The sequence below is a fragment of the Carlito syrichta genome, unplaced genomic scaffold (assembly GCF_000164805.1).
Source record: "Carlito syrichta isolate Samal-C Ts95f unplaced genomic scaffold, Tarsius_syrichta-2.0.1 Scaffold131333, whole genome shotgun sequence".
In the NCBI taxonomy this organism is placed as follows: Eukaryota; Metazoa; Chordata; class Mammalia; order Primates; family Tarsiidae; genus Carlito; species Carlito syrichta.
The window spans coordinates 110,619-132,059 of NW_007075429.1; the positions used below are offsets into that span (position 1 = coordinate 110,619).

Sequence of the window (21,441 nt, forward strand, 5' to 3'; positions counted from 1 at the left end):
CAAAAAAAAAAAAAAAAAAAAAAGGAAGTCAGTCTAGACATAAAAGCGCTAGGGAGAGAAGGCAACTGGTACAGATATTAAGTAAGCTGATCAGGGAAGGCACCACTAAAAAAGTGACATTTTAGGAAAGGCCAGGAAAAGGTGAAAGAGCAGGTCATGCACCCACCTGGGGACAGAGGTTTTTTTTTCTGAGTCAGAGTCTCACTCGGTCGCCCAGACTGGAGTGCAGTGGCCACTCCCGGCCACCGCAGCCTCGACCCGCTGGGCTCCGACGATTCTTCTGCCTCAGCCTTCCGAGTAGCCGGAATTACAGGCACGCGCTACCACGCCTGGCTGATTTTTTGATTTATTGTAGAGATGAGGTCTTGCTGCCCAGGCGGGGGACAGAGTTCTTTAAGGCAAAAAGAACAGCAGATGGAGAGGCTCTGAGATGGGAAGGGTCTGCCATAATCAAGGAACAGGAAGTCACTACTGCTGGAGCAGAACGAACACGAGAGCGAGCAGTGTGCAATGAGGTGGAGGACAGGGCCAGGTGACGGAGGGCTGCGCTGTCCAGCATGATGATGCGTACCAGTCTCTGACGGCATCTGAAATGTGAAATGCTTATTTGTACAAGTGAAATTAAATTAAGAATCAGTACTTGATTCAGTTACTCAAAAACTTTTAAGAATGATTTGAAGGTTGGGTGTGGTAGCTCACTCCCATAATCTCAGTACTTTGAGGGGCTGAGACGAGAGGACTGCTTGAGCTCAGGAGTTTGAGACCAGCCTGGGCAACATAATAAGACTTTGCCTATACAAAAAAAAATATAAAAAATTAAAAAATTAACCAAGTGTGGCGGTGTGCACCTGCAGTCCCAGCTACTTGGTAAGCTAAGGAGGGAGGACTGCCTGAGCCCAGGAGATCCAAGTTGCAGTGAGTTGTGATTGTGCCACTGAACTCCAGCCTAGGCAACAGACTGAGACCCCAACGAGAGAGAGAGAAAGAGAGGGAGAGAGAGAGAAGAGCTGCTTAAAAATTTTAAATTACATATGTGGCTTGCATTATTTTTCCGCTGGACAGCCCTGGTAATAGAGCCTTGCTGGGCACTGTAAAGATTTTGATTTTCATGGCATGCGCTGGAGATGAGGAAGACTGTGGAAGGCGTAGGTTTGAGTAAGAAGATGAGAAGATTAAAAGTTCAGTTTTGGACACGTTAAGATTGAAAATCCTATCAGACTTCCAAGTGAGGATGTCAAGCTGGCAGTGGATACATAAGCCTAGCTCGGAGAAAAGTTGTGGGCTAGAGACATGACACAGGACAGCCTCGACACAAAACGGGACGAATTCACTAAGAGAGTGTGAGCACGGAGAGAGCCAGACCTGAAGATCAGACTCTGAAGCGCTCAAGCAAGCGGCGACTGTGGTGGGAAAAAATCCAGGACACCATGTCCAAAACATTTCAAGAAGGGAGCAACCAACTATGTCGAACCTCAGTGTAACTAAGATGGTGACTTGACCTGACTGCTGGATTTAGGAACATGGTGGTCATATCAGTGAACTTGACAACAGCAGTATGGTCAAGAGAGAAAATGGAAAAAGAGGAACAAGAGAAAGTTAGTACAGACAACTCTTTCAACACTTTCACCGTAACAAAGAGTGAAACAGGGCAAGAAGGAAAGAAGTAGCGTCTGGAGAGATTGTTTTTTAAGATGGAATAAATTAGAGCAAGCATATTCACTGATGGAAAGTTTTTCACAGAGAAGAAAACCTGATGCTGCATGCGGAGCAAGTGAACTTCTGGAACAGCATTTATGAATAGTTGAGGGAGAACACGGACAGCACCACAACCAGAGGGAGGTAACTGGGCGGACACGGTGGTGAGAGCCTGTGAACGTTCTCTTCAGATCACTGCTATTTTGTGAAAATAAAAAGGGGGGATATAAGTAGTGTTTAGACAGAGGAAAAGAAATGTGACCATGAATGGGCTGCGAAAATGTGCCAGGACCGCCAGGGAGCACCAAGGGTCCGCTTCAGGTTTGTGAATATTAAGTGAAACCAGTCAGCATGGCTGTGTTTTTCTCCAGTACAATTAAATGCACAGAAGCATGAATAAGAGAGCTGGAGAGAAGTTTGAAGCAAATTTCTCCTTTCAGGAAAACAAAAACAGCAACGGGTAATGTATTCATTGTGGAGAAGCATAATATGGGAGCAATTTTCCTTGGATTAAGGTGATCATCTGTGACAGGCAGCCTCTGAGATGTCCCCCTGATCTCTACCTCCTGGTAGTCAAGTCCTTGTGCAATCCCTCCATCACCCCCATTCTCTCCCCTGCACCCTCCCCTACCCACCCCAACCTTGTGAGGCCTAGGCCTAGCTGGAACTTGGTTCCAGCAAATGGAATGCAGCAAAGGAAATGAGATGCCATTTTAGAAATGTCAGAGTTCTCCCCAACTACATACACCCCTCGCTTCTCTGACAGAAGCTAGTTGTCAGGCTGTGAGTTACCCTATAGAGAGGCTCACATGGCCTGGAACTCAATCTTGCCAACAACCATGAGTGAGCCTGGACTTGGATTCTCCTGAAATGAGCCTTCAGATGGGACTGTGACACCTGCTGACACCCTGGCTGTAACCTCAGAAGAAAGCATGGGCCAGAGGCGCCAGCTGAGCCACACCTGTACTCCTAACCTATAGAACTGAGATGATAAATGTTGCTTTAAGCAGCTAAGGCAAAGATAATTGCTTTGACAAGTGCACTAACAGCCCTCTCATATTCATATTCATATTTATATTCATGGTTAAAGCCTAATTATTCAAAGATACTTGTCCTCATCTGATAGCGGCTTACTCTCAGACCAAGCTAAATTCTTAGCAGGAAGTAAATACACATCAATACACTTGTTTAGTATGTTACAGTTTACAAAGCATTTTCATATCTATTTATTCATTTCATTCATGTGTTCTTTAGAAATTCAAATAGTATTATAATTCTCAATGGGGCATTATTCTGATCCCCTAAGAAATAAATGTTTAAACCAGTGATTGCCAATTAAAATTTAATATATTTAATTACTCCACAAACTACTAGGAACTTCAAGATAAAACTGTTCATAATTCAGCACAATCAGAGAAAATCCTGGTTTGGGGAGAGATGAAAGAAACACAAACACAAAACAGTATGTTTGAACTCTGTAAGTATTGTTTTAAATCTATTTCAGGCTAAAATTCAACTTGTGAGTATCATTAACTTACCAGGCTTTTTGCTAAGTGCTGGGAAGAGTCCTTATTCTTCATAACACAGAAAGGAAACACACATGTAAGCATGTAAGTTAGGAGTGAAAGCGTAACAAGGGATTAAGTGTAGCCATAAAAGTAAAAAAAAGTAAAAAGAAAGCTGAGGATACAATTAACTGAAGTTTAAGGGTGGGGTGGAAGGTAATGGTTAAGCAGTGAGGATGAATGATCCGAAAGACCAGAATTGATTCACCTGGCCAAAAAGGGAGGGAAAAAGAATAAGGACTCCAGGCACTGGGCACAACACATGCAGCGGGCTCTGAATCACTGAGGCATCTGGGAAATAACGTGTAACTTAATATTACGGTGGAGTATACCGTTGGGAACACAAAACAATGCTGAGGCTATATTATTTAATTCAGCTGGTCAACAAGTATTTACACAGCTACACAGACACTATTCTAGACAATGGACAAAATACCAAGAGAAAAAAGCACATTCTTGCAGAGTTTACAGGTCAGCAAGGGGAGAAAGATAAAAAGCAATGAACATAGCAAATAAGTGAGACACGACAGTAAAGGGTCATATGCAGCATGGGGAAGATGGTGAACAGACATTGTGTTTCCGAGTCCTTGTACTCTTAAGTACGCTGTCACATGATGCCGGGCCAGGGGAAGTGGAAGTGAGAAAGGAGTGGACACTAAGTCACACATACCACTCAGAAAGCCCCATGCTCTCAGGAGCTCTCATCAGGGCAGAGCTATTCCCCAGGATCCATTCTGTAAATATGGAGAAGTGACTCTGGCTGCCACAATGACAACATGTGCTACTGATATCCAGTGGGCAAGGGCTAAATATGCCAGACGCCCTGGGACAACAGGCCCATATTCCACAACTTTCCACCATCCCATCATGTAGGCAAAAAAAACTCTTAATAATCATCTGAATCCAGACTCTAATTCCATTTTACATATAAACACAAAATATGTTTTGTACCATTTTAATGTACAGTCAATTTCCCAAAAATGCAACTCCCATATGAATTTTAAAAAGGTTGTACTTGGTCTTACTAGGAATTTTACCAAAAGTCGCTCATTTCATAAAGTAAAAGTACCATTTTTAACATAAAATAACATTAAAAATACCGTTTATTGGCTGGGCACAGTGGCTCATACCTATAATCCCAGCATTCTGGGAGTCCAGGGTGGGAAGACTGCTTGAGGCCAGGGGTCCAAGACCAGCCTGGGCAACATAGTGAGACCTTGTCTCTACGAAAGAAAAAAACTAAAAATAAATCAGCCAGGCATGGGGGCATGCACCTGTAGTCCCAACTACTTGGAAGGCTGAGGCAGAAGGATCGCCTGAGCCCAGAAGGTTGAGGCTGGGTGAGCTGTGAGCACGCCACCGCACCCCAGCCTGGGGGACACAATGAGACTTTGAGAACAAGCAAACAAAATGTACTGTATTTAAATAGCCATTACAACATACCTTTACCAGTCTGCAGAGTAACTGTCATATTCACAACCATATTACAGATATCTGCAGATAGACCCTACTTTATTACTTCTTTCTAGCGTAGTGGAACCTGAATATTTATCCATTCAAATTACAATATAAATTACTTTCCTGTCTTTCTCCCTTATTACAGCTGGAACCTTATGCCAACTTTTAAAAAATTACCCATGAGGAAAACTAAACTACTTATGAATTTCATTTCAGGAGAGCCAAGGAGGTGCCACAAACTATATGCAAGAGGAGCAGGAGTATGTGAGCCTGACAGGACGGGGCCATGAACTGAAGCCCTTCTGGGCATTCCAGTCACCTGGGAGCCCCAGAATCTCTTTCCTATTCCCAGCACAAAACAAAACCAAAATCCTCAGCCCAAAAGATACTTCCTTTAGTCACTGTGACCATTTACTAAGATGCCAGTAAGTAAAGAATTGCTCAGATCAGTAAAAAAATTGCAACTGTTCATTTTAAAGCCCAGGGACACTTAGATATCCCTGGATAGATAAACACTGCCACAATTCAGAATATCAGAAATCAATATTTTAAAAGTGGCATTTTCTAAGCTGTGTCAAAATGTCAAGTCACATGCCCTTCCCTTTGTTCTGGCTGTTCTTCTGAAGTCATGAAAGACACAAAACCTTAAACACTGTCCGACTGCTTCCTGAGGAGTTCTGGTGAGGTATGGCATTTCTCTGGCAGAGTTCTTTTCACTAGTAGATGAAACTAATTTCTACACAACACTTTCCTAGTTTTAGGGGGGAATCTGCCTCCATGCGGAACAATACCATCAAAAAAGACAGAATGTTTACTTGCAGACAGCTACCATGCCTTTCTTCTGTATTCCAAAATTAAAAGGAGAAAAAAATCAGAATAGCCAAGCACTACTAAAAATTCAAAATTTTGACAGGTGTGTTTTTGTTTTTTGGCTTTATTTTGTTTTGCTCTTTGTATTCTTGTAAACTTCTGGCCCCATTACAACTTGATCAGATTTAAAATTGAATTTCTTTTAGACCCCTTACATAGTCGTCTTTGCAACTATTTTTATCCTTAAGTTTTTTCTCAGTTCCCAAAACTACACAACTCACTCCTGAGTGGCCCTTGGGTAAACAATGAAATTAAGGCAGAAATGAAAAAATTTGTTGAGACAAATCAAAGTAGTGACACGACATACCAACACCCTGAGACACAGCGAGAACAGTCCTGAGAGGAACGTTTACAACATTAAACACCTACAACCAAAAAGAGGGAGGTCAGAAATCAAAAGTTTAACCTTATACCTCAAAGAACTAGAAAAGTAAGAACAATCTAAACCTAAAGCTAGCCAAAGAAAAGAAATAACAAAGATCAGAGCAGAACTAAATGAGACTGAGACCAAAAAAAACAAAAGTTCAGTGGATCCAAAAGTCACTTCTTCAAAAGAATAAACAAAACTGACAGATAACTAGCAAGACCCACCTAGAAAAAAGAGAACAAAGAGAAGACTCAAATAAATCCCATCAGAAATGACAGAGGTGACATAACAACCAATACCACAGAAATACAAAAGACCATCAGAGACTACTATGAACACCTCTATGGCAACAAACTGGAAACCCAGAAAAAATGGGTAGATTCCTGGAAACATAAAACCTCCCAAGACTGAAAAAGGAAGAAACAGAAACCTCGAATAGACCAGTAACGAGCAATGAAATTAAATCAGTCATTAAAAAAAGGTCTTTCAACAACAAAAAAAGCCTAAGGCCAGATGAATTCCCTGCCAAATTTTATCAGATGTGCAAGGAGGGAAAAACCAGAATTATCTTTTAGAAGGCAGGCCCCTTGCAGCGTACTCGGAATTTGTTCCCCTGGACCAAATGGTCAACTAGTTTTACCTGGAAGCTTTGAGAAGGCCACATCAATAATTTGCAGAAGAAATGTCCTGAGCTGCAGCAAACAGGTCACTGTGTACCATGACAGCGTACCCGACCACACCATGTGAGTGTTTCAGCAGTTCTTGACCAGAAGCGGCAAGACGCGCACGCGCCGCCCTCCCTCTCACCGCCCCTCACCCTGAGCAGCACTTTTTGTGTCTCCTGGATGAAAAAAGTCCTCGGGGGGAAATGTTCGGACGATGTGGAAGAGATGAAACAAAGAGCGGCACAAGCAGCAAGAAGCATCAAAACGGACAAGTTCAAAAACTGTCCTGAGCAGTGAAAAAGAGTCTCGATAGGTGTGTTGCATCAAATGGAAAGTACTTTGAAGGTGACTGAAGTTTAAACATGTAATAAATACACAACTTTTATTTCAAAAAGCACAGGGTTTTTTGGGTCCCCCTTGTACAAAAAAGAACTGGTTTCATTCAATGAAACCAGTATCACACTGATACCAAAATCAGGCAAGGACATACACACACACGTACATACACACACGCACACACACACACAATTTTTTAAAAAGAAACTATTTCCCTGATGAACCTAGATGCAAAAATTCTCAACAAAATACTAGCAAACTGAATTCAACAGCATAAAAAAAAGTGCCCATCACAATCAAGTGGGCTTTATTCCAGGGATGCAAGAATGCTTCAATATTCACAAATCAATAAGCATGATCCGCCACATAAACAAAAGCAAAAATAAAAACCATATGATCATCTCAGTAGATACAGAAAAGACATTCAATAAGATCCAACATCCCTTCCTGATAAAAACCCTCAATACACTAGGCATGGAGGAAACTTATCTCAAAATAATAGGAGCCATACAGGACAACCCCACAGCCGACATCAGACTTAACTGGGAAAAGCTGAAAACATTTCCCCCTCAGAACAGGCGCAAGACAGAGATGTCCATTCTCACCGCTCTAGTTCAACATATACTGGAAGTCCTAGCAAGAGCAATCCGGCAAGAGAAGGAAATAAAAGGCATCCAAAACGGCAAAGAGGAAGTCAAACTATCCATGTTCACAGATGACATGGCTGTTTACCTAGAAAACCCTAAAGACTCTCCAAGAAGCTTCTAGACCTCACAAACAACTTCAGTGAAGTCTCAGGATGCAAAACCAATGTGCAAAAACCTGTAGCGCTCTTGCACACCAACAACACTCAAGCCAGGAACCAAATAAATAGTTTAACCCCATTCATACTAACCACACAAAATAAAATAAAATATGATATCTAGGAACATAACTAACTAAGGAGGTGAGAGATCTCTACAAGGAGAACTACAAAACAATGATGAAAGAAATCAGACTACATAAATGGAAGATCATCCCATGTTCTTGGATCAGAAGAATCAGTATAATTAAAATGACCATACTGCCCAAAGCTATCTACAGATTCAACATAATCCCAATCAAAACACCAACTTTATTCCTCACAACACCAGAAAAAAAAAATCTTAAAATTTATATGGGATTGCAAAGAGCAAAAGTGAGGTTTTTCTCGCCCGTGCAAGTTCCGGCATGTCTCCCTTTCTTTTCTCTCTTCTTTCTTTAATAAACTCTGCTTGAAAAAAAATTTTTATATGGAACAAAAAAGAGCCTCATATTGTCCAACTTCACATTATACTATAAGGCTATAGTAACTAAAACAGCATGGCACCGGTACAAGAACAGACAGATCAATGTAACAGATTAGACAATCCAGAAATAAAACCACATGCCTACAACCAACTGATCTTTGACAAAGCTGACAAAAATAAACAATGGGGAAAGGACACTCTATTCAGTAAATGGTGTTGGGAAAATTGGCTAGCCATAAGCAGAAGAATGAACCTGTATCTCTATCCCTCACCATATACAAATATTAACTCAAGATGGATTAAAGATTTAAGTGTAAGAACTGAAACTAAATAGTTTCACCAGCCAGGTGCGGTGGCTCAAGCTTATAATCCCAGCACTTTGGGAGGCTGAGGTGAGAGGAGTGACTGAGCCCGCGGGTTTGAGATCAACCTGGTGTGACCTCATCTCTACAGTAAATCAAAAATTAGCCGGGCGCACGCCTGTAGTTCCGGCTACTTGGAAGGCTGAGGCAGAAGGATCACCAGAGCCCAGCAGGTCAAGGCTGCGGTGGCTGGGAGCATGCAATGTATTCCAGCCTGGGTGATGGGCTAGGCAAATAATTTATGATGAAGACCCTAAAAGCAACAAAAATAGACAAATGGGACTGAATTAAACAAAAAAGCTTCTGCATGGCAAAACAAATAATAAACAGAAAATCTACCAAAGAGGAGATAATATTTACAAATTATACCTCAGACAAAGGGCTAATATCCAGAATCTACAAGGAACTCAAACAACTAAACATGACAAAAACAAATAACCCCATCAAAAGTGGGCAAAGGCCGTGAATAGTCACTTCTCAAGAAGACACACAAGCAGTCCACAAATGTATGAAAAAACGCTCAACATCACTAAGCATTAGAGAAATGCAAATTAAAACCACAATGAGATATCGCCTCACACCAATCAGAATGGCCATGATTAAAAAGTCAAAGAACAACAGATGCTGGTGTGGTTGTGGAGAAAAAGGAACACTCATTTACTGTCGGTGACATTATAAACTAGTTCAACCTCTATGAAAAACAATCTGGAGATTTCTCAAAAAAATAAAAGTGGAATTACATGTGACCCAGCAATCCTACTACTAGAGATTTACCCAAAGGAAAATAAATCAACACATGAAAAAGATATCTATATGGGCATATTTACTGCAGCACTACTCACAACAGCAAAATCATGGAATCAACTTAAGTGCCCAATAACAACTTACTGGATAAGGAGGATGTGGTATATATACACCATGGAATGCTGCGCAGTCACAAAGAAAAATGAAATCGTGTCCTCTGCAGCAACATGGATAGAGCTGGAGATCATCACCCTAAACGAACTGACGCAAAACCAGAAAACCAAACACTGCATGTTCTCTTATATGCAGAAGTCAAATGGCTGGAAGAGGAAATAATAGACACGGGGGACACAGAAATTGCCTATTGGGTATAATGTTCATTATCTGGGGAATGGGCCAACTGAGACCCAATCTCCACCACCACACAATATGTCCACGTAACAAGCATACATGTGTACCCTCTGGATCTAAAATAAAAACGAAAGCCAGGTGCGGTGGCTCATGCCTGTAATCCCAGCACCTTGGGAGGTGGAGGTGAGGGACTGCCTGAGCCCAGAGATTCCAAGACCAGCCTGGGTAACTTGGCAAGACCTTGACTCTACAATAAATCAAAAAATTAGCCAAGTATGGTGGCAGTTCCAGCTACTTGGAAGGCTGAGATAGAAGGATCACCTGAACCCAACAAGTTGAGGCTGCAGTAGCCATGAGAAAGCCACTGCACTCATGCCCGGGTGACACTGAGACTCTGACTTAAAAAAAAGAGTCGGGCTCGGTGGCTCAACCTGTAATCCCGCACTTTTGGGAGGCTGAGGTGAGTGGATTGCCTGAGCCCGCAGGTTCGAGACCTGCCTGGGCAACTTGGCGAGACCTCATCTCTACAATAAATCAAAAATCAGCCAGGCATGGTAGTGCATGCCTATAATTCCGGCTACTCGGAAGGCTGAGGCAGAAGGATCACCGGAGCCCAGCAGGTCGAGCACTCCAGTCTGGGCGACAGAGTGAGACTCCAACTCAAAAAAAAAAAGAGCTGGGCTCGGTGGCTCAGCCTGTAATCCCAGCACTTTGTGAGGCCAAGGCGAGAGGATTGCCTGAGCCTGCACGGGTTCGAGACGCACCCGGGCAACTTGGTGAGACCTCATCTCTACAATAAATCAAAAATTAGCCGGGTGTGGTAGCACGCGCCTGTAGTTCCGGCTACTTGGAAAGCTAAGCAGAATGATCACAGGAGCCCAGCAGGTAGAGGCTGCAGTATATGGGAGTATGCCACTGCCCTCCAGCCTGGATGACAGAGTGAGATTCTGACTAAAAAAGAAAAACAGAAGAACAATATATACAATTAAAAATAATACATAGGCCAGGCACGATGGCTCAGGCCTGTAATCCCAGCACTTTGGGAGGCCGAGGTGAGGGAACTGCCTGGGCAACTTGGCAAGACCTCATCTCTACAATAAATGCAGTTCCATCTACTTGGAAGGCTGAGGCGGAAGGATCACCTGAGCCCCACAGGTAATGCTGGGGTGGCTGTGAGCATGCCACTGCACTCCAGCCTGGGAGATGGAGGGAGCCTCCAACTCAAAAAACAAGTAAATAAATCATAATAATAACAATACATAAAATAAAAATGAGGCTGGTGTGATGGCTCATGCCTATAATCCCAGCAGTTTGGGAGGCCAATGAAGGAAGATTGCTTGAGCCCAGGAGCTTGAGACCAGCCTGGGCAGCGTAGCCAGACGTGGCCTCTACATAAAAAAAAAAAAAATAACTAACTGGGTGTGGTGGCATACACCAGTCACCCCAGCTACTCAGGCAGCCAAGGTTGAAGGAGTACCTGAGTCTCGTAGGTTGAGGTTGCAGCAAACCATGATCACACCACTGCACTCCAGCTGAGGTGACACAGTGAGACCCTAACTCTAAACTGAACTGAACTAAACTAAGATAAAAATGGGGGGGTGAAAAAAATTTTTCTCATGGGATTCACTCTTCAGTATTTCTAGTGTCTCACAACATACTCCCTTCTCAAATTAATCAAAGTCCTGCTTTTCTGTAACCTCTGGTAACTTTGGAAATTTTTGAAAATGTTAGTTCATCAGTGTAGAATGTAACATACTTAAGGCTATTAAGATGACTGAAATGTAATCTGCTTCAATTTCACAAACACAATCATGAAAATACCAAAAAATACTGCTTTAATTTAATAAATTTGCACAAGAGGAAAACCTGACTTGTCAGTAAATAAATGAAAAGCAGACTTTACATTTTAACAAATGTATTAAAAATAAATAATAGTAGGGTGCAGTGGCTCATGCCTTCAACCCTAGCACTTTGGGAGGCTGAGGCAAGGTGACTGCCTGAGCCCATGGGTTCGAAACCAGCCTGGGCAACATGGTGAGAATGTGTCCCTACATAAATAAAAAAAAAAATTAGCCTGGCATGGTGATGCACACCTGTAATTTCAGCTACTTGGAAGGCTGAAGCAGAAAGATCGCAAGATTGCCTGGACCCAGCAGGTTGAGGCTGCAGTGGCCATGAGCATGCCACTGCACTCCAGCCTGGGTGACAGAGTGAGACTTGGACTAAAGTAAATAAATAAATAAATAAATATCAGTGATTATAAAATTTCAAAATAAAATACTAAAATATATGGCTGTGCATTCAATTTTGTTTTTAAAATGTGGGAGTTTAGAGATCTGACTGACACTTTATATGACAGCAGACAAGTCAGCCTCTCCAGTTCTAAGTTTTCTTCAATTAAAAAAATGACAAGCTTGAACTAAAGATTATCTGAAGTTTCTTCCAGGCAGGATTTCATGATTTTATATTCGCACAATGAGAATTTTTTTTTTTCCATAACAGAAAAGCCGGAGCACAGTTAGATTAAAAGGGATATGAGGAGAAGCCTTTACTTTTTCTAGAGTTGTTTTTTATTTATTTTGTTTTGCTTTGTTTTAGAGATGGAGTCTCACTATGCTGTCCAGGCTGCCACTAGCAATCCTCCCAAGTAGATGGGACTACAGGTACACAGCACTGCACCTGGCTCTATAACGAGTTTTTAATGTGATAATATATTTCCATTGTCCATGTAAGTTATTAACAATTACTATAAACATGCTTTGGTGGTTACAGAAACGGAAAGCAAATTAGCACTCAAGCTTCTAAAAAAGTCCTATTACCATGTTAATCCACGTTCAGTATGGCACAAGTAACAGACAGCTACATGGTTCCAGATCTTGATGGTTTCGTCTTACTATTAAATTCATTTATTCTTCAATGTTGAGGAAGATTCTTGAGCTGAGGAGCAGAAGAGATCCCTCTGCGTAGAGGTCAATGAGCTAAGAACCCATGGAACAAAGCAGCACACTCTGGAAGTCCAAGGGAACAAAACCATCTCTGGGCAGCATGGACCAAGTGATGAGGGTTGTGACCAAGTTTTTCTCAGATGGACTGAGGTTCACTGAGATGCCTCCCAAGATGATCAGACAGCCCACAAAAGCCACGAGGATGCACTCAAGTGCCTCCTTCTCAATCCTGACATAACAACAAAGTAAGGCTATTCAGATGTGGGTGTGGTCGTAAGAACAGTTTAAATTATTATTTAAGATTGCAGTCATGTAATAACAGAGAGATCCTGGCTGTCATCTTTCATGGCACATCTCAAGAGCAGAACTATCTAGAGGGGTCAGCTGCCTCCCTGATGTCAAGGCTTCAGCATCTTAGACACATTCATTGGCTTCAGCATCTTAGACACAGTGATATCCTTGCCTTGGAACTATCCATGGTGCTTGACTTAAACTCAGCCAGTCACTTCAGGAGTTGGTGTATTCGCTTTCCACTCAGGATCTGTCCAACCTGTCACTCTTAACGTAGCCTGGGACAATCATGGCAAGATCGTAAGCCTCTTCTAATGTGTCTGTGCCACTTGCCTCTGGTTAGACCCACAGTTGCCTTACTCAGTCCTAGTTTTTGGGGATCTCCAGCTGTGCACCCCAGGCCTGCTAACAAAGCCCTTCCTGTGGACACAGTACACCTTGCAGGAGATCACTGCCGTACTCTGGGTAAGAAAAATTATAGCCCTTCAGAAACAAGTGCCACACATAAACCTCACATGAGTTTTAAGCCCTTGTTGCTACAATGCTTATACCATTCCAGAATAATTCACGATGATTTTCAAATTTTGCTGTGGGGCAACCCCTGCGGGCCCCTCCCACTGTGCGAGCTTTTCTGTCTTCTCAATAAATCCTGCTTTCTAAAAAAAAAATTTTTTTTTTTGCGCTGTGTATGTCCTTTGACATTGGGACAAGTAAAGGTGTTAACCCAGGACTGACCTGGGGTTTCAGGGAATCCGCCAACCTCTTGAAATTTTGTGATTCTCAAGGCACATGCATATTCTTCTGGGAAGAGGGTGCCGAGATGCATATCCTTAACAGGCTAAAAACCAGTAACCAATATGTTGATGACTCCAAAAATCACCATGACCCCAAATGTAGGCACTCTGCCTTTACATCCAACTGCTGGTTGGAAACCTCCAAATGGGTGTCTGGAAACACTTCCAACTCAGCATGTCCCAAGGGAGACTCATTTTTCCTACTGGCTCCCCTAATATGTTCCTCTCCTACCTGTCACCTCTCAGGAGACCACAGCTCGTGACGGTCTTTACAACTCTCTCTGCCTTCTCTGTAGTTGCCTTATGCCATCAGTCTCCTTCAGAGCTTTTGAAAGTGTAACCAATTCTTAAAAACATCCAGAGGCAAAAGAAGCATGTATATGCTGACCAGAATTATTCTTTTGAGTCAGAGTCTCACTGTCGCCCAGGCTGGAGTGCAGTGGGGCACACTCCTGGCCACTGCAGCCTTGACCTGCTGGACTCAGGCAATACTTCTACCTCAGCCTTCCAAGTAGCTGGAACTGTAGCACGTGTCACCACGACCAGCTAAATTTTGATTTATTGTAGAGATGAGGTCTCGTCAAGTTGCTCAGGCTGGTCTCGAACCAGCTGATGGGCTCAGGCAATCCTCTCACCTCGGCATCCCCAAGTGCTAGGATGACAGGCGTGAGCCACCACGCCTGGCCTAGGACCACAACTTCTAATGCTCAGCACAAAACATAATACTGTCCCAACAGTCCCCCTCCTCTCAATACACACTGTGCTAGGCTAAACAATGTGACTCTTTCATTCTTCCAATATCACATAATGAAGGCAAAACAGTTTTCCTCGAAGGAAAAGACAAGGGGGCAGATGTTTCTGTAACGCTGTTCTTGCTTGCAACCCCTTTAATTTCCACCTAAGCAGGCCCAGAGATCACAGTGCCACTGTTCAGTGAAGGCAGCCGTTCTCCAATTTCCAGAGAGCAGCAGGAACTCTGTCCTGTCACATGATGCCATACCCTTACCCAGAAGTCAACGTGACAGATGGAACTGCAAAAACAATGGCCAGACTGGGCTCGGTGGCTCAGCCTGTCATCCCAGCACTTCGGGAGGCCAAGGCGAGTGGACCGCCTGAGCCCAAGGGTGCGAGACCAGCCCAGGCAACTTGGCAAGACCTCATCTCTACAATCGATCAAAAATGAGCCCGGTGTGGTAGTTCCACCTATAGTTCCAGCTACTGTAGTTCCAGCTACTTGGAAGACTGAGGCAGAAGGGTCACCTGAACCTAGCAGGTCAACACTGAGGTGGCCATGAGCGTGCCACAGCACTCCAGTCTGGGTGATGGAGTGACACTACAATTCAAAAAAAAAAAAATGGCCAGGTCAGAGTTGAAAAACATACAGTGGCTCAGCCTGTAATCCCAGCACTCTGGGGGGCTGAGGCGAGAGGATTGCCTGAGCCCGGGGGTTCAATACCAGCCCGGGCAATTTGGTGAGACCTCATCTCTACAATAAAATAAAAAATAACCAGACTTGGTAGCACACGTCTGTAGTTCCGGCTTCTTGGAAGGCTGAGGCGGAAGGATCACCGGAGCCCAGCAGGTCGACACTGCACTCTGGCCTGGGTGAAGAAGTGAGACTCCAACTAAAAAAAAAAGATAGAAAAGAAAAACACAAGCCACAATCACTGACATTCCTGGCTACTGGCACTAAGTAAGTAAAAATTTAATGAGAATAGGAGGTGACAGGAAGGACAGGAAGGTTAATGAGAATAGGAGGCCACAGGAAAGCTCCAAGTGAAATCTGAAGACCTTACACAAATGTATTTCTGGTTCTAGATAGAATTTAAAAGACTTCTTGAGCACTCATCTATCTTTTCTTAAAGACACAGCAAGATGTCCAGAAACATACAATGAGCACCTTCCATTTTTCATACATTGCCACCACAGATTCAAAAGTTCACAATGATGAGTTCCTTTAAGGACCACCTACTGACATACTTTGTGCTTACTGGTGCTTTGGAAACTGATGGCAAACTTTAAAATGTGCTGTACAGCCGGGCTTGGTGGCTCAGCCTGTAATCCCACGCCTTTGGGAGGCTGAGGTGAGTGGATTGCCCGAGCCTGCGGGTTCAAGACCCGCCTGGGAAACTTGGCAAGACCTCATCTCTACAATAAATCAAATATGAGCCAGGCATGGTAGCGCGCGCTTGTAGTTCCAGCTACTTGGAAGGCTGAGGTGGAAGAATCGCCGGAACCCAGCAGGTCGAGGCTGCGGTGGCCGGGAGTGGCCACTACACTCCAGTCTGGGCGACAGAGTGAGACTCCGACTCAAAAAAAAAAAACCAAGGGAGGCCAAAATGATGTTATAGTGAGTTTAACTTCACAGAAAGTTTATGTTTCAATTATCGTCACTGGTCCATATAAGACAGTAAATCAGTAAGTGGGCCGGGCATAGTGGCTCAGTCTATAACCCCAGTATTTTGAGAGGCTGAGGCGAGTGGATTCCCTGAGCCCACGGGTTCGAGACCAGACCAGGCAACTTGGTGAGACCTCGTCTCTACAATAAATCGAAAATTAGCCGGGCGTGGTAGCACGCGCCTGTAGCATGGCTACTTGAGAGGCTGAGGTGGAAGGATCGCCGGAGCCCAGCAGTTCGACACCAGGGTGGCCATGAGTGTACCACTGCACTCCAACCTGGGTGACAGAGTGAGACGCCAATTCAAATAACAATAAATAAGCAGCTATAGACAGAGCCAACAAAATGCTTATAACCACAGAGAACAGAACAAAATCAAGGAATATCAGAGTTAAAATATACTATGCAGTTCTAACAGCTGCTTGAAAGAAAGGAATCGTGGCACTGGGAAAAGATTGTGAAGAAGTCAATTAAAACAAATGCCTTGACTGTCTATATTTATATTAGCCTACAGTGATTCAAAGACAATTTGTTACCTTGCCTTTCTCAAACTATTACAGGTAATATGACCATCCTCTTAACAGGGTCTTTCACAAGACACACATTTTCATTTTGACAAAGTCCAAATGATCAATTATTTAATAGGTCATACTTTTGACATTAAGTTTAAGAATTCTTCACCAAATCCAAAGTTTCACAGATTCTCTCCTGTTTCTTTTTTTTTCTTTTTCTTTTTTCTTTTTTTTTGAGTCAGAGTCTTACTCTGTTGCCCAGACTAGAGTGCAGTGACACGCTCCCAGCCACCGCAGCCTCACCCTGCTGGGCTCCGGCAATCCTTCCGCCTCAGCCTTCCAAGTAGCCGGAACTACAGGCACGCACCACCACGCCCGGCTTATTTTTGATTTATTGTAGAGATGAGGTCTTGCCAAGTTGCCCAGGCGGGTCTTGAACCTGGGGGCTCAGGCAATCCACTCTCCTCGGCCTCCCAAAGTGCTGGGATTACACACTGAGCCACCAAGCCTGGCCTCTCCTATTTCATTGTGTAAGTTTTATTTCATGTTTTATGACAAAATCTATTATTCATTTTGAGTTATTTTTTGCATAAGGTGTGAGGTCCAGATCAAGGTTCATTTTCTAACCTATGGTTAAGAGGATGAAGACAAGTTACAGACTAGAAGAAAATATTATAGACAACTATCTTCCAAAAGACTCATATCTAAAACATATAAGACCTTTCAAAATACAACATTCGAGAAGCAAACAGTTCAACTAGAAAGTGAGGAGAAGGACATGAATAAATATTTCACCAAAGGACATTTTTTTAAGTCAAAGAAGCAATGAACAGGTTTTCAATATTAGTGATCATTAGAGAAATGCAAATTAAGGTGATGAGCATTCACTACACACTTAGTAGAACTGTTAAAATTTTAAAAAGAAAACTAACAGTGGTGAGGATGCAGAGCAACAGAGTATCTCATATATAAGTTGTAGGAATACAAAATGGTAAAGCCACTCTGGAAAAGTTTGTCAGTTTCTTTCAAAACTAAACACATATCATCATATGACCCAGCAATTGCATCCCCTGGGCATGGAGATCAGAGATATGACAAATTATGTCTACTCCTGTATGTGATTATTCATAGCAGTGTACAGTAGCCAAAACTGGAAACAACCAAAATGCCCAATAGGTAAGTGGGTAAACAAACTGAGGTACATCCATACCATGAAATACTACCTAGGAATAAAAAAGAACAAACTATTGATAAATGCAACAACTTGGAGGGATGTTAAAAGCATCATGCTGACAAAAACCAATCTCAAAAATCACATACTCTATGATTCCATTATGCAATATTTCAGAAAATGGCAAAATTATGGAGAAGAACAGATGAATGGTTGCTAGGGATTCAGGATAAGGGGGTGGGGGTAGGTGCAACTATAAACAAGTCACATGAGAGAGATCTTTGTGGTGAGGGAATAGTTCTGCATCTTGATAGTGATAACAGTTACACAAATATACACATGTGATAAAATGATACAGAAATATATACGTACTTATACCAGTATCAACGTCCTGGTTTTGATATTGCATCACTATGTTGATTTTTAACCAACAGGGAAACTTGGTGAAGTGTACACAGGAACCTCTCTGTACTCTTTTCAACTTCCTGTGACTCACTAGTTGCTTCCAAATAAAAAGTTATAATAAATGCAATCAACATAAAATAATCCAAAAGTATCAAAGGCATGAAAGGAACGTAAAAATTTGTTGAAAACGGTGAGGTTCCAATGCTAAATGCACACCAAAGAGGGATGGGGTGATCATGGTGTAATCTAGAAAGAGAGATGGAGAATCTGTCCAACCCCCTAAAACAGAGAATTCAAACACTCACTGAGCATTTGCAGGACACAGTATCACAAGGGTTGTTTTTTTCTTTTCTTTCTGAGTTGGAGTCTTTCCATTGCCCAGGCTGGAGTGCGGTGGCACGCTCGCAGCCACCCCAGCGTAGACCTGCTGGGCTCAGGCGATCCTTCCATCTGAGCCTTCCAAGTAGCCAGAATTACAGGCACTGCACGAGCTACCACATCCAACTAATTTTTTTATGGATTTATTGCAGAAATGAGGTCTCACTAAGTGGCCCAGGGTATTGTCGAACCCGTGGGCTCAGGCAATCCCCTCACCTCAGCCTCCCAAAATGCTGAGATGACAGGTTTGAGCCACCACGCCTGGCTTATTATAAGTATTAGTGGGGTTAGAAACAAGAAAGGTCAAGTACTTACCTCTGAATTAATTTATTCCCTAAGAAGTTAAGATATGACAATTACTTAAGGCCTCTGCAGAAGCAGTTTCCTTTGCTTGAAATGCTCTTCTGGCACTTTTTCTAGTTCGTTCTTACTCATCCGGCAACTCTCAGCTCAGTGTCACCTCTTCAGGGAAACCCTCCCTAGCCCTTCTCCTTGCCCGCCATATAAAATTTGTCTCTTCCATGCCATGGTTGAACAGCACCCTATGTATTTCATTCATAATACTAATCACCACTCACAAACAACTGCATGACGAGTTGACTATTATTCTCATTAGGCTAAAATCTCCAAACGACAGAGGCAGACTGTGTACCCGACCACTGTTTCCCACACCCAAGGCCATGCCTGACAAATGACAGAAGTTCTAGTTGTATATAGGGAATAAACACATTCAAAGCAAAAATTCCTGTGTACAGGTGAGCAGGCAGACAATAAGATTTTACTGAAACTTGGAAGAACCTAGTATCTCTTCAACTGAGGAAGTCAGCTGATATGGGATAGAAGCTTCGTGCAGAAGATAAAGAATCTTAAATCCGAAGCTCAATAGAAACGTGTCCATCTTTCTGCCTGTCAGCAGCAGAAACGCACTAAAGAATTGAATCAGAGGAGTTGCTGTCAAAAGTGTTCTTCAGGAAAATCAACGTGGAAATGGACTTGAACTCAGAGACTAAGACACCAGAGGCAGTAAAGAATAATTAAAGGGACACTATGGCAGTGCAGGCACAAAACAATAAGGTCTTGAATGAGGGTGGCCATGAGAACACAAAGATGTGAGAAAATAAAGAATAGAGAAGCAACAGAGCTTAACGACCGACTAGACATACAGGCACGAAAGAGGAAGAGTCAAAGACGATTCAGGAGGTTTAACAGTGAGTGATCAGTGAAAGATAAACAACAGAAACGGAGAATTCAGGACTAATTCATCTTAGGAGGAGTGTTTTCTTGGTTGGAAGTGAGGGGTGACATCCGCATAACTGAAGACTGAAGACTAGATGGAGAAGAAAAGTCAAGTCCGGCCATCAGATGTGTGATCGGGTACAGTTAGGAGAGTAAATGAGATCTCATGGAGAGAAGGCATCAGGGCCTTGGATGGAAATCCTTGAAAACAACTAGAATCCCGCCTCCCAACGATGTTGATCAAGTTCTAGAGTCATCATCCAGACCAGGAGCTCCTTAAGGCATTTCTGATTTCATCCTTGTCTTTCCTAAAGAACAGAACACAGGACTTTGTACATAACCAGTACTCAGCAGGTAGCTTATTAAAGGAATCAGCCACTTAAGATAATTTCTGATTCAAATTTCTTGTTCTAGTTTGCATTTCAAAATATGATGTCCTGTGTAGTACTTTCAGAGTAAGGTCTTAAATTAGTGAAATCGGTGAGATTAAGCATTCAGATCATTTATCCAAAGCTATGATTTCCCAAGGCTCTAGGACTGAAGATATCACAGACCAAACTTTGGGACTGTGGAAACCTTTCAGATTAAGCCCCCAATGGAACCAGGACTAAAGCAAATCCTAACTAGATGTAGAAAATACTCTTCAAGATGTTTTTAAACAAAATAAGCAGAAAACATTCAACAAGGAAGAGAAATAAATGAAAAGTGTTAATCTCACACGAGTTCACAATGTACAATAAGAAGTTTCTAGTGAACTGAACAATAACTGATAACTCAATGACATAATTAAGGGGGAAATGAAAACAGCTTCTGAAATATACTGAGGGAAAACTCACTGGCTTGCCCTCCCACAAAACATTCCTGGGTATTGTAGTCAGGGGTGGAGTCAGGGGCTAATCTGATTCAATACTTAGGTGAACAGTCTTCCCCTCGTGGAAGTTTAAAATAACAAAAAGTACTGAGAAATGGATCAGGGAACAAATTTGTTGACAGCCTCTCCACATCAAATTATTCTGTCAACTTAAGTCTTTTCGAGGGTGCAATCTGCGACATGGCTCTGAGCCTGAGCCACCAGCAAATGTCCTAGGTGCTCTCAGGTAGGTGTGTTTGTGAGAGACGTCGGGAAGACAAAAGAAATCGGCTGGAGTAACAAGACTGTGGGACCCGACAAGCCACCTAGAATCCCACTACTCTCTCAGCAGCAGCCTGGCTCCCAATCCAAAGCCGGTCAAGGGTCCTGGCCTGCTTGATTCCAACAACAGCAAATGAAACACTGGGAAACTGACCATTCTCAGAGTCGGACAGCTCGAATGGGTTGCAAAATCCTTCGGAGTTATCTCCCAGTAACTTTCACTCCTGGTCCTGGTTCAAGAGCAACATAGTGAAAGGTGAACGTTGTCTTCTTTTTTTTTTTTTTTTTGTACTTTTAGAAAAAACAGGTGTTACTTCCTCGCACGTCAACGCGTCCCCCTCTTTCAACAGTGGGGAAATGGCACTTCTGCCCCCTTCAACGTCTGATTGAGGAATTCCGGCGCAGGGAGCATGCAGGTCCCTCGACTGGAGCCGCGACCTCCCAGCCGGGGCAGGGCAGGGCGGAGGGGCGTCCACACCCGCCGCCCCGGGAGAAGCC

General features: G+C 42.9%; 1 protein-coding gene across 1 annotated transcript in view; it reads right to left on the reverse strand.

Moving 5' to 3' along the window:
* ARMC8 (armadillo repeat containing 8) overlaps positions 1 to 21,220 on the reverse strand; it is a 107,878-nt gene extending 86,658 nt beyond the window's left edge. Inside the window, exon 1 of the mRNA XM_008049279.2 lies at positions 21,098 to 21,220. Within this exon, the coding sequence (XP_008047470.2) occupies positions 21,098 to 21,100 (3 nt within the window). The 5' untranslated portion in view covers positions 21,101 to 21,220. The remainder of the gene's footprint in view (positions 1 to 21,097) is intronic.
* Positions 21,221 to 21,441: the final 221 nt, after the last annotated feature.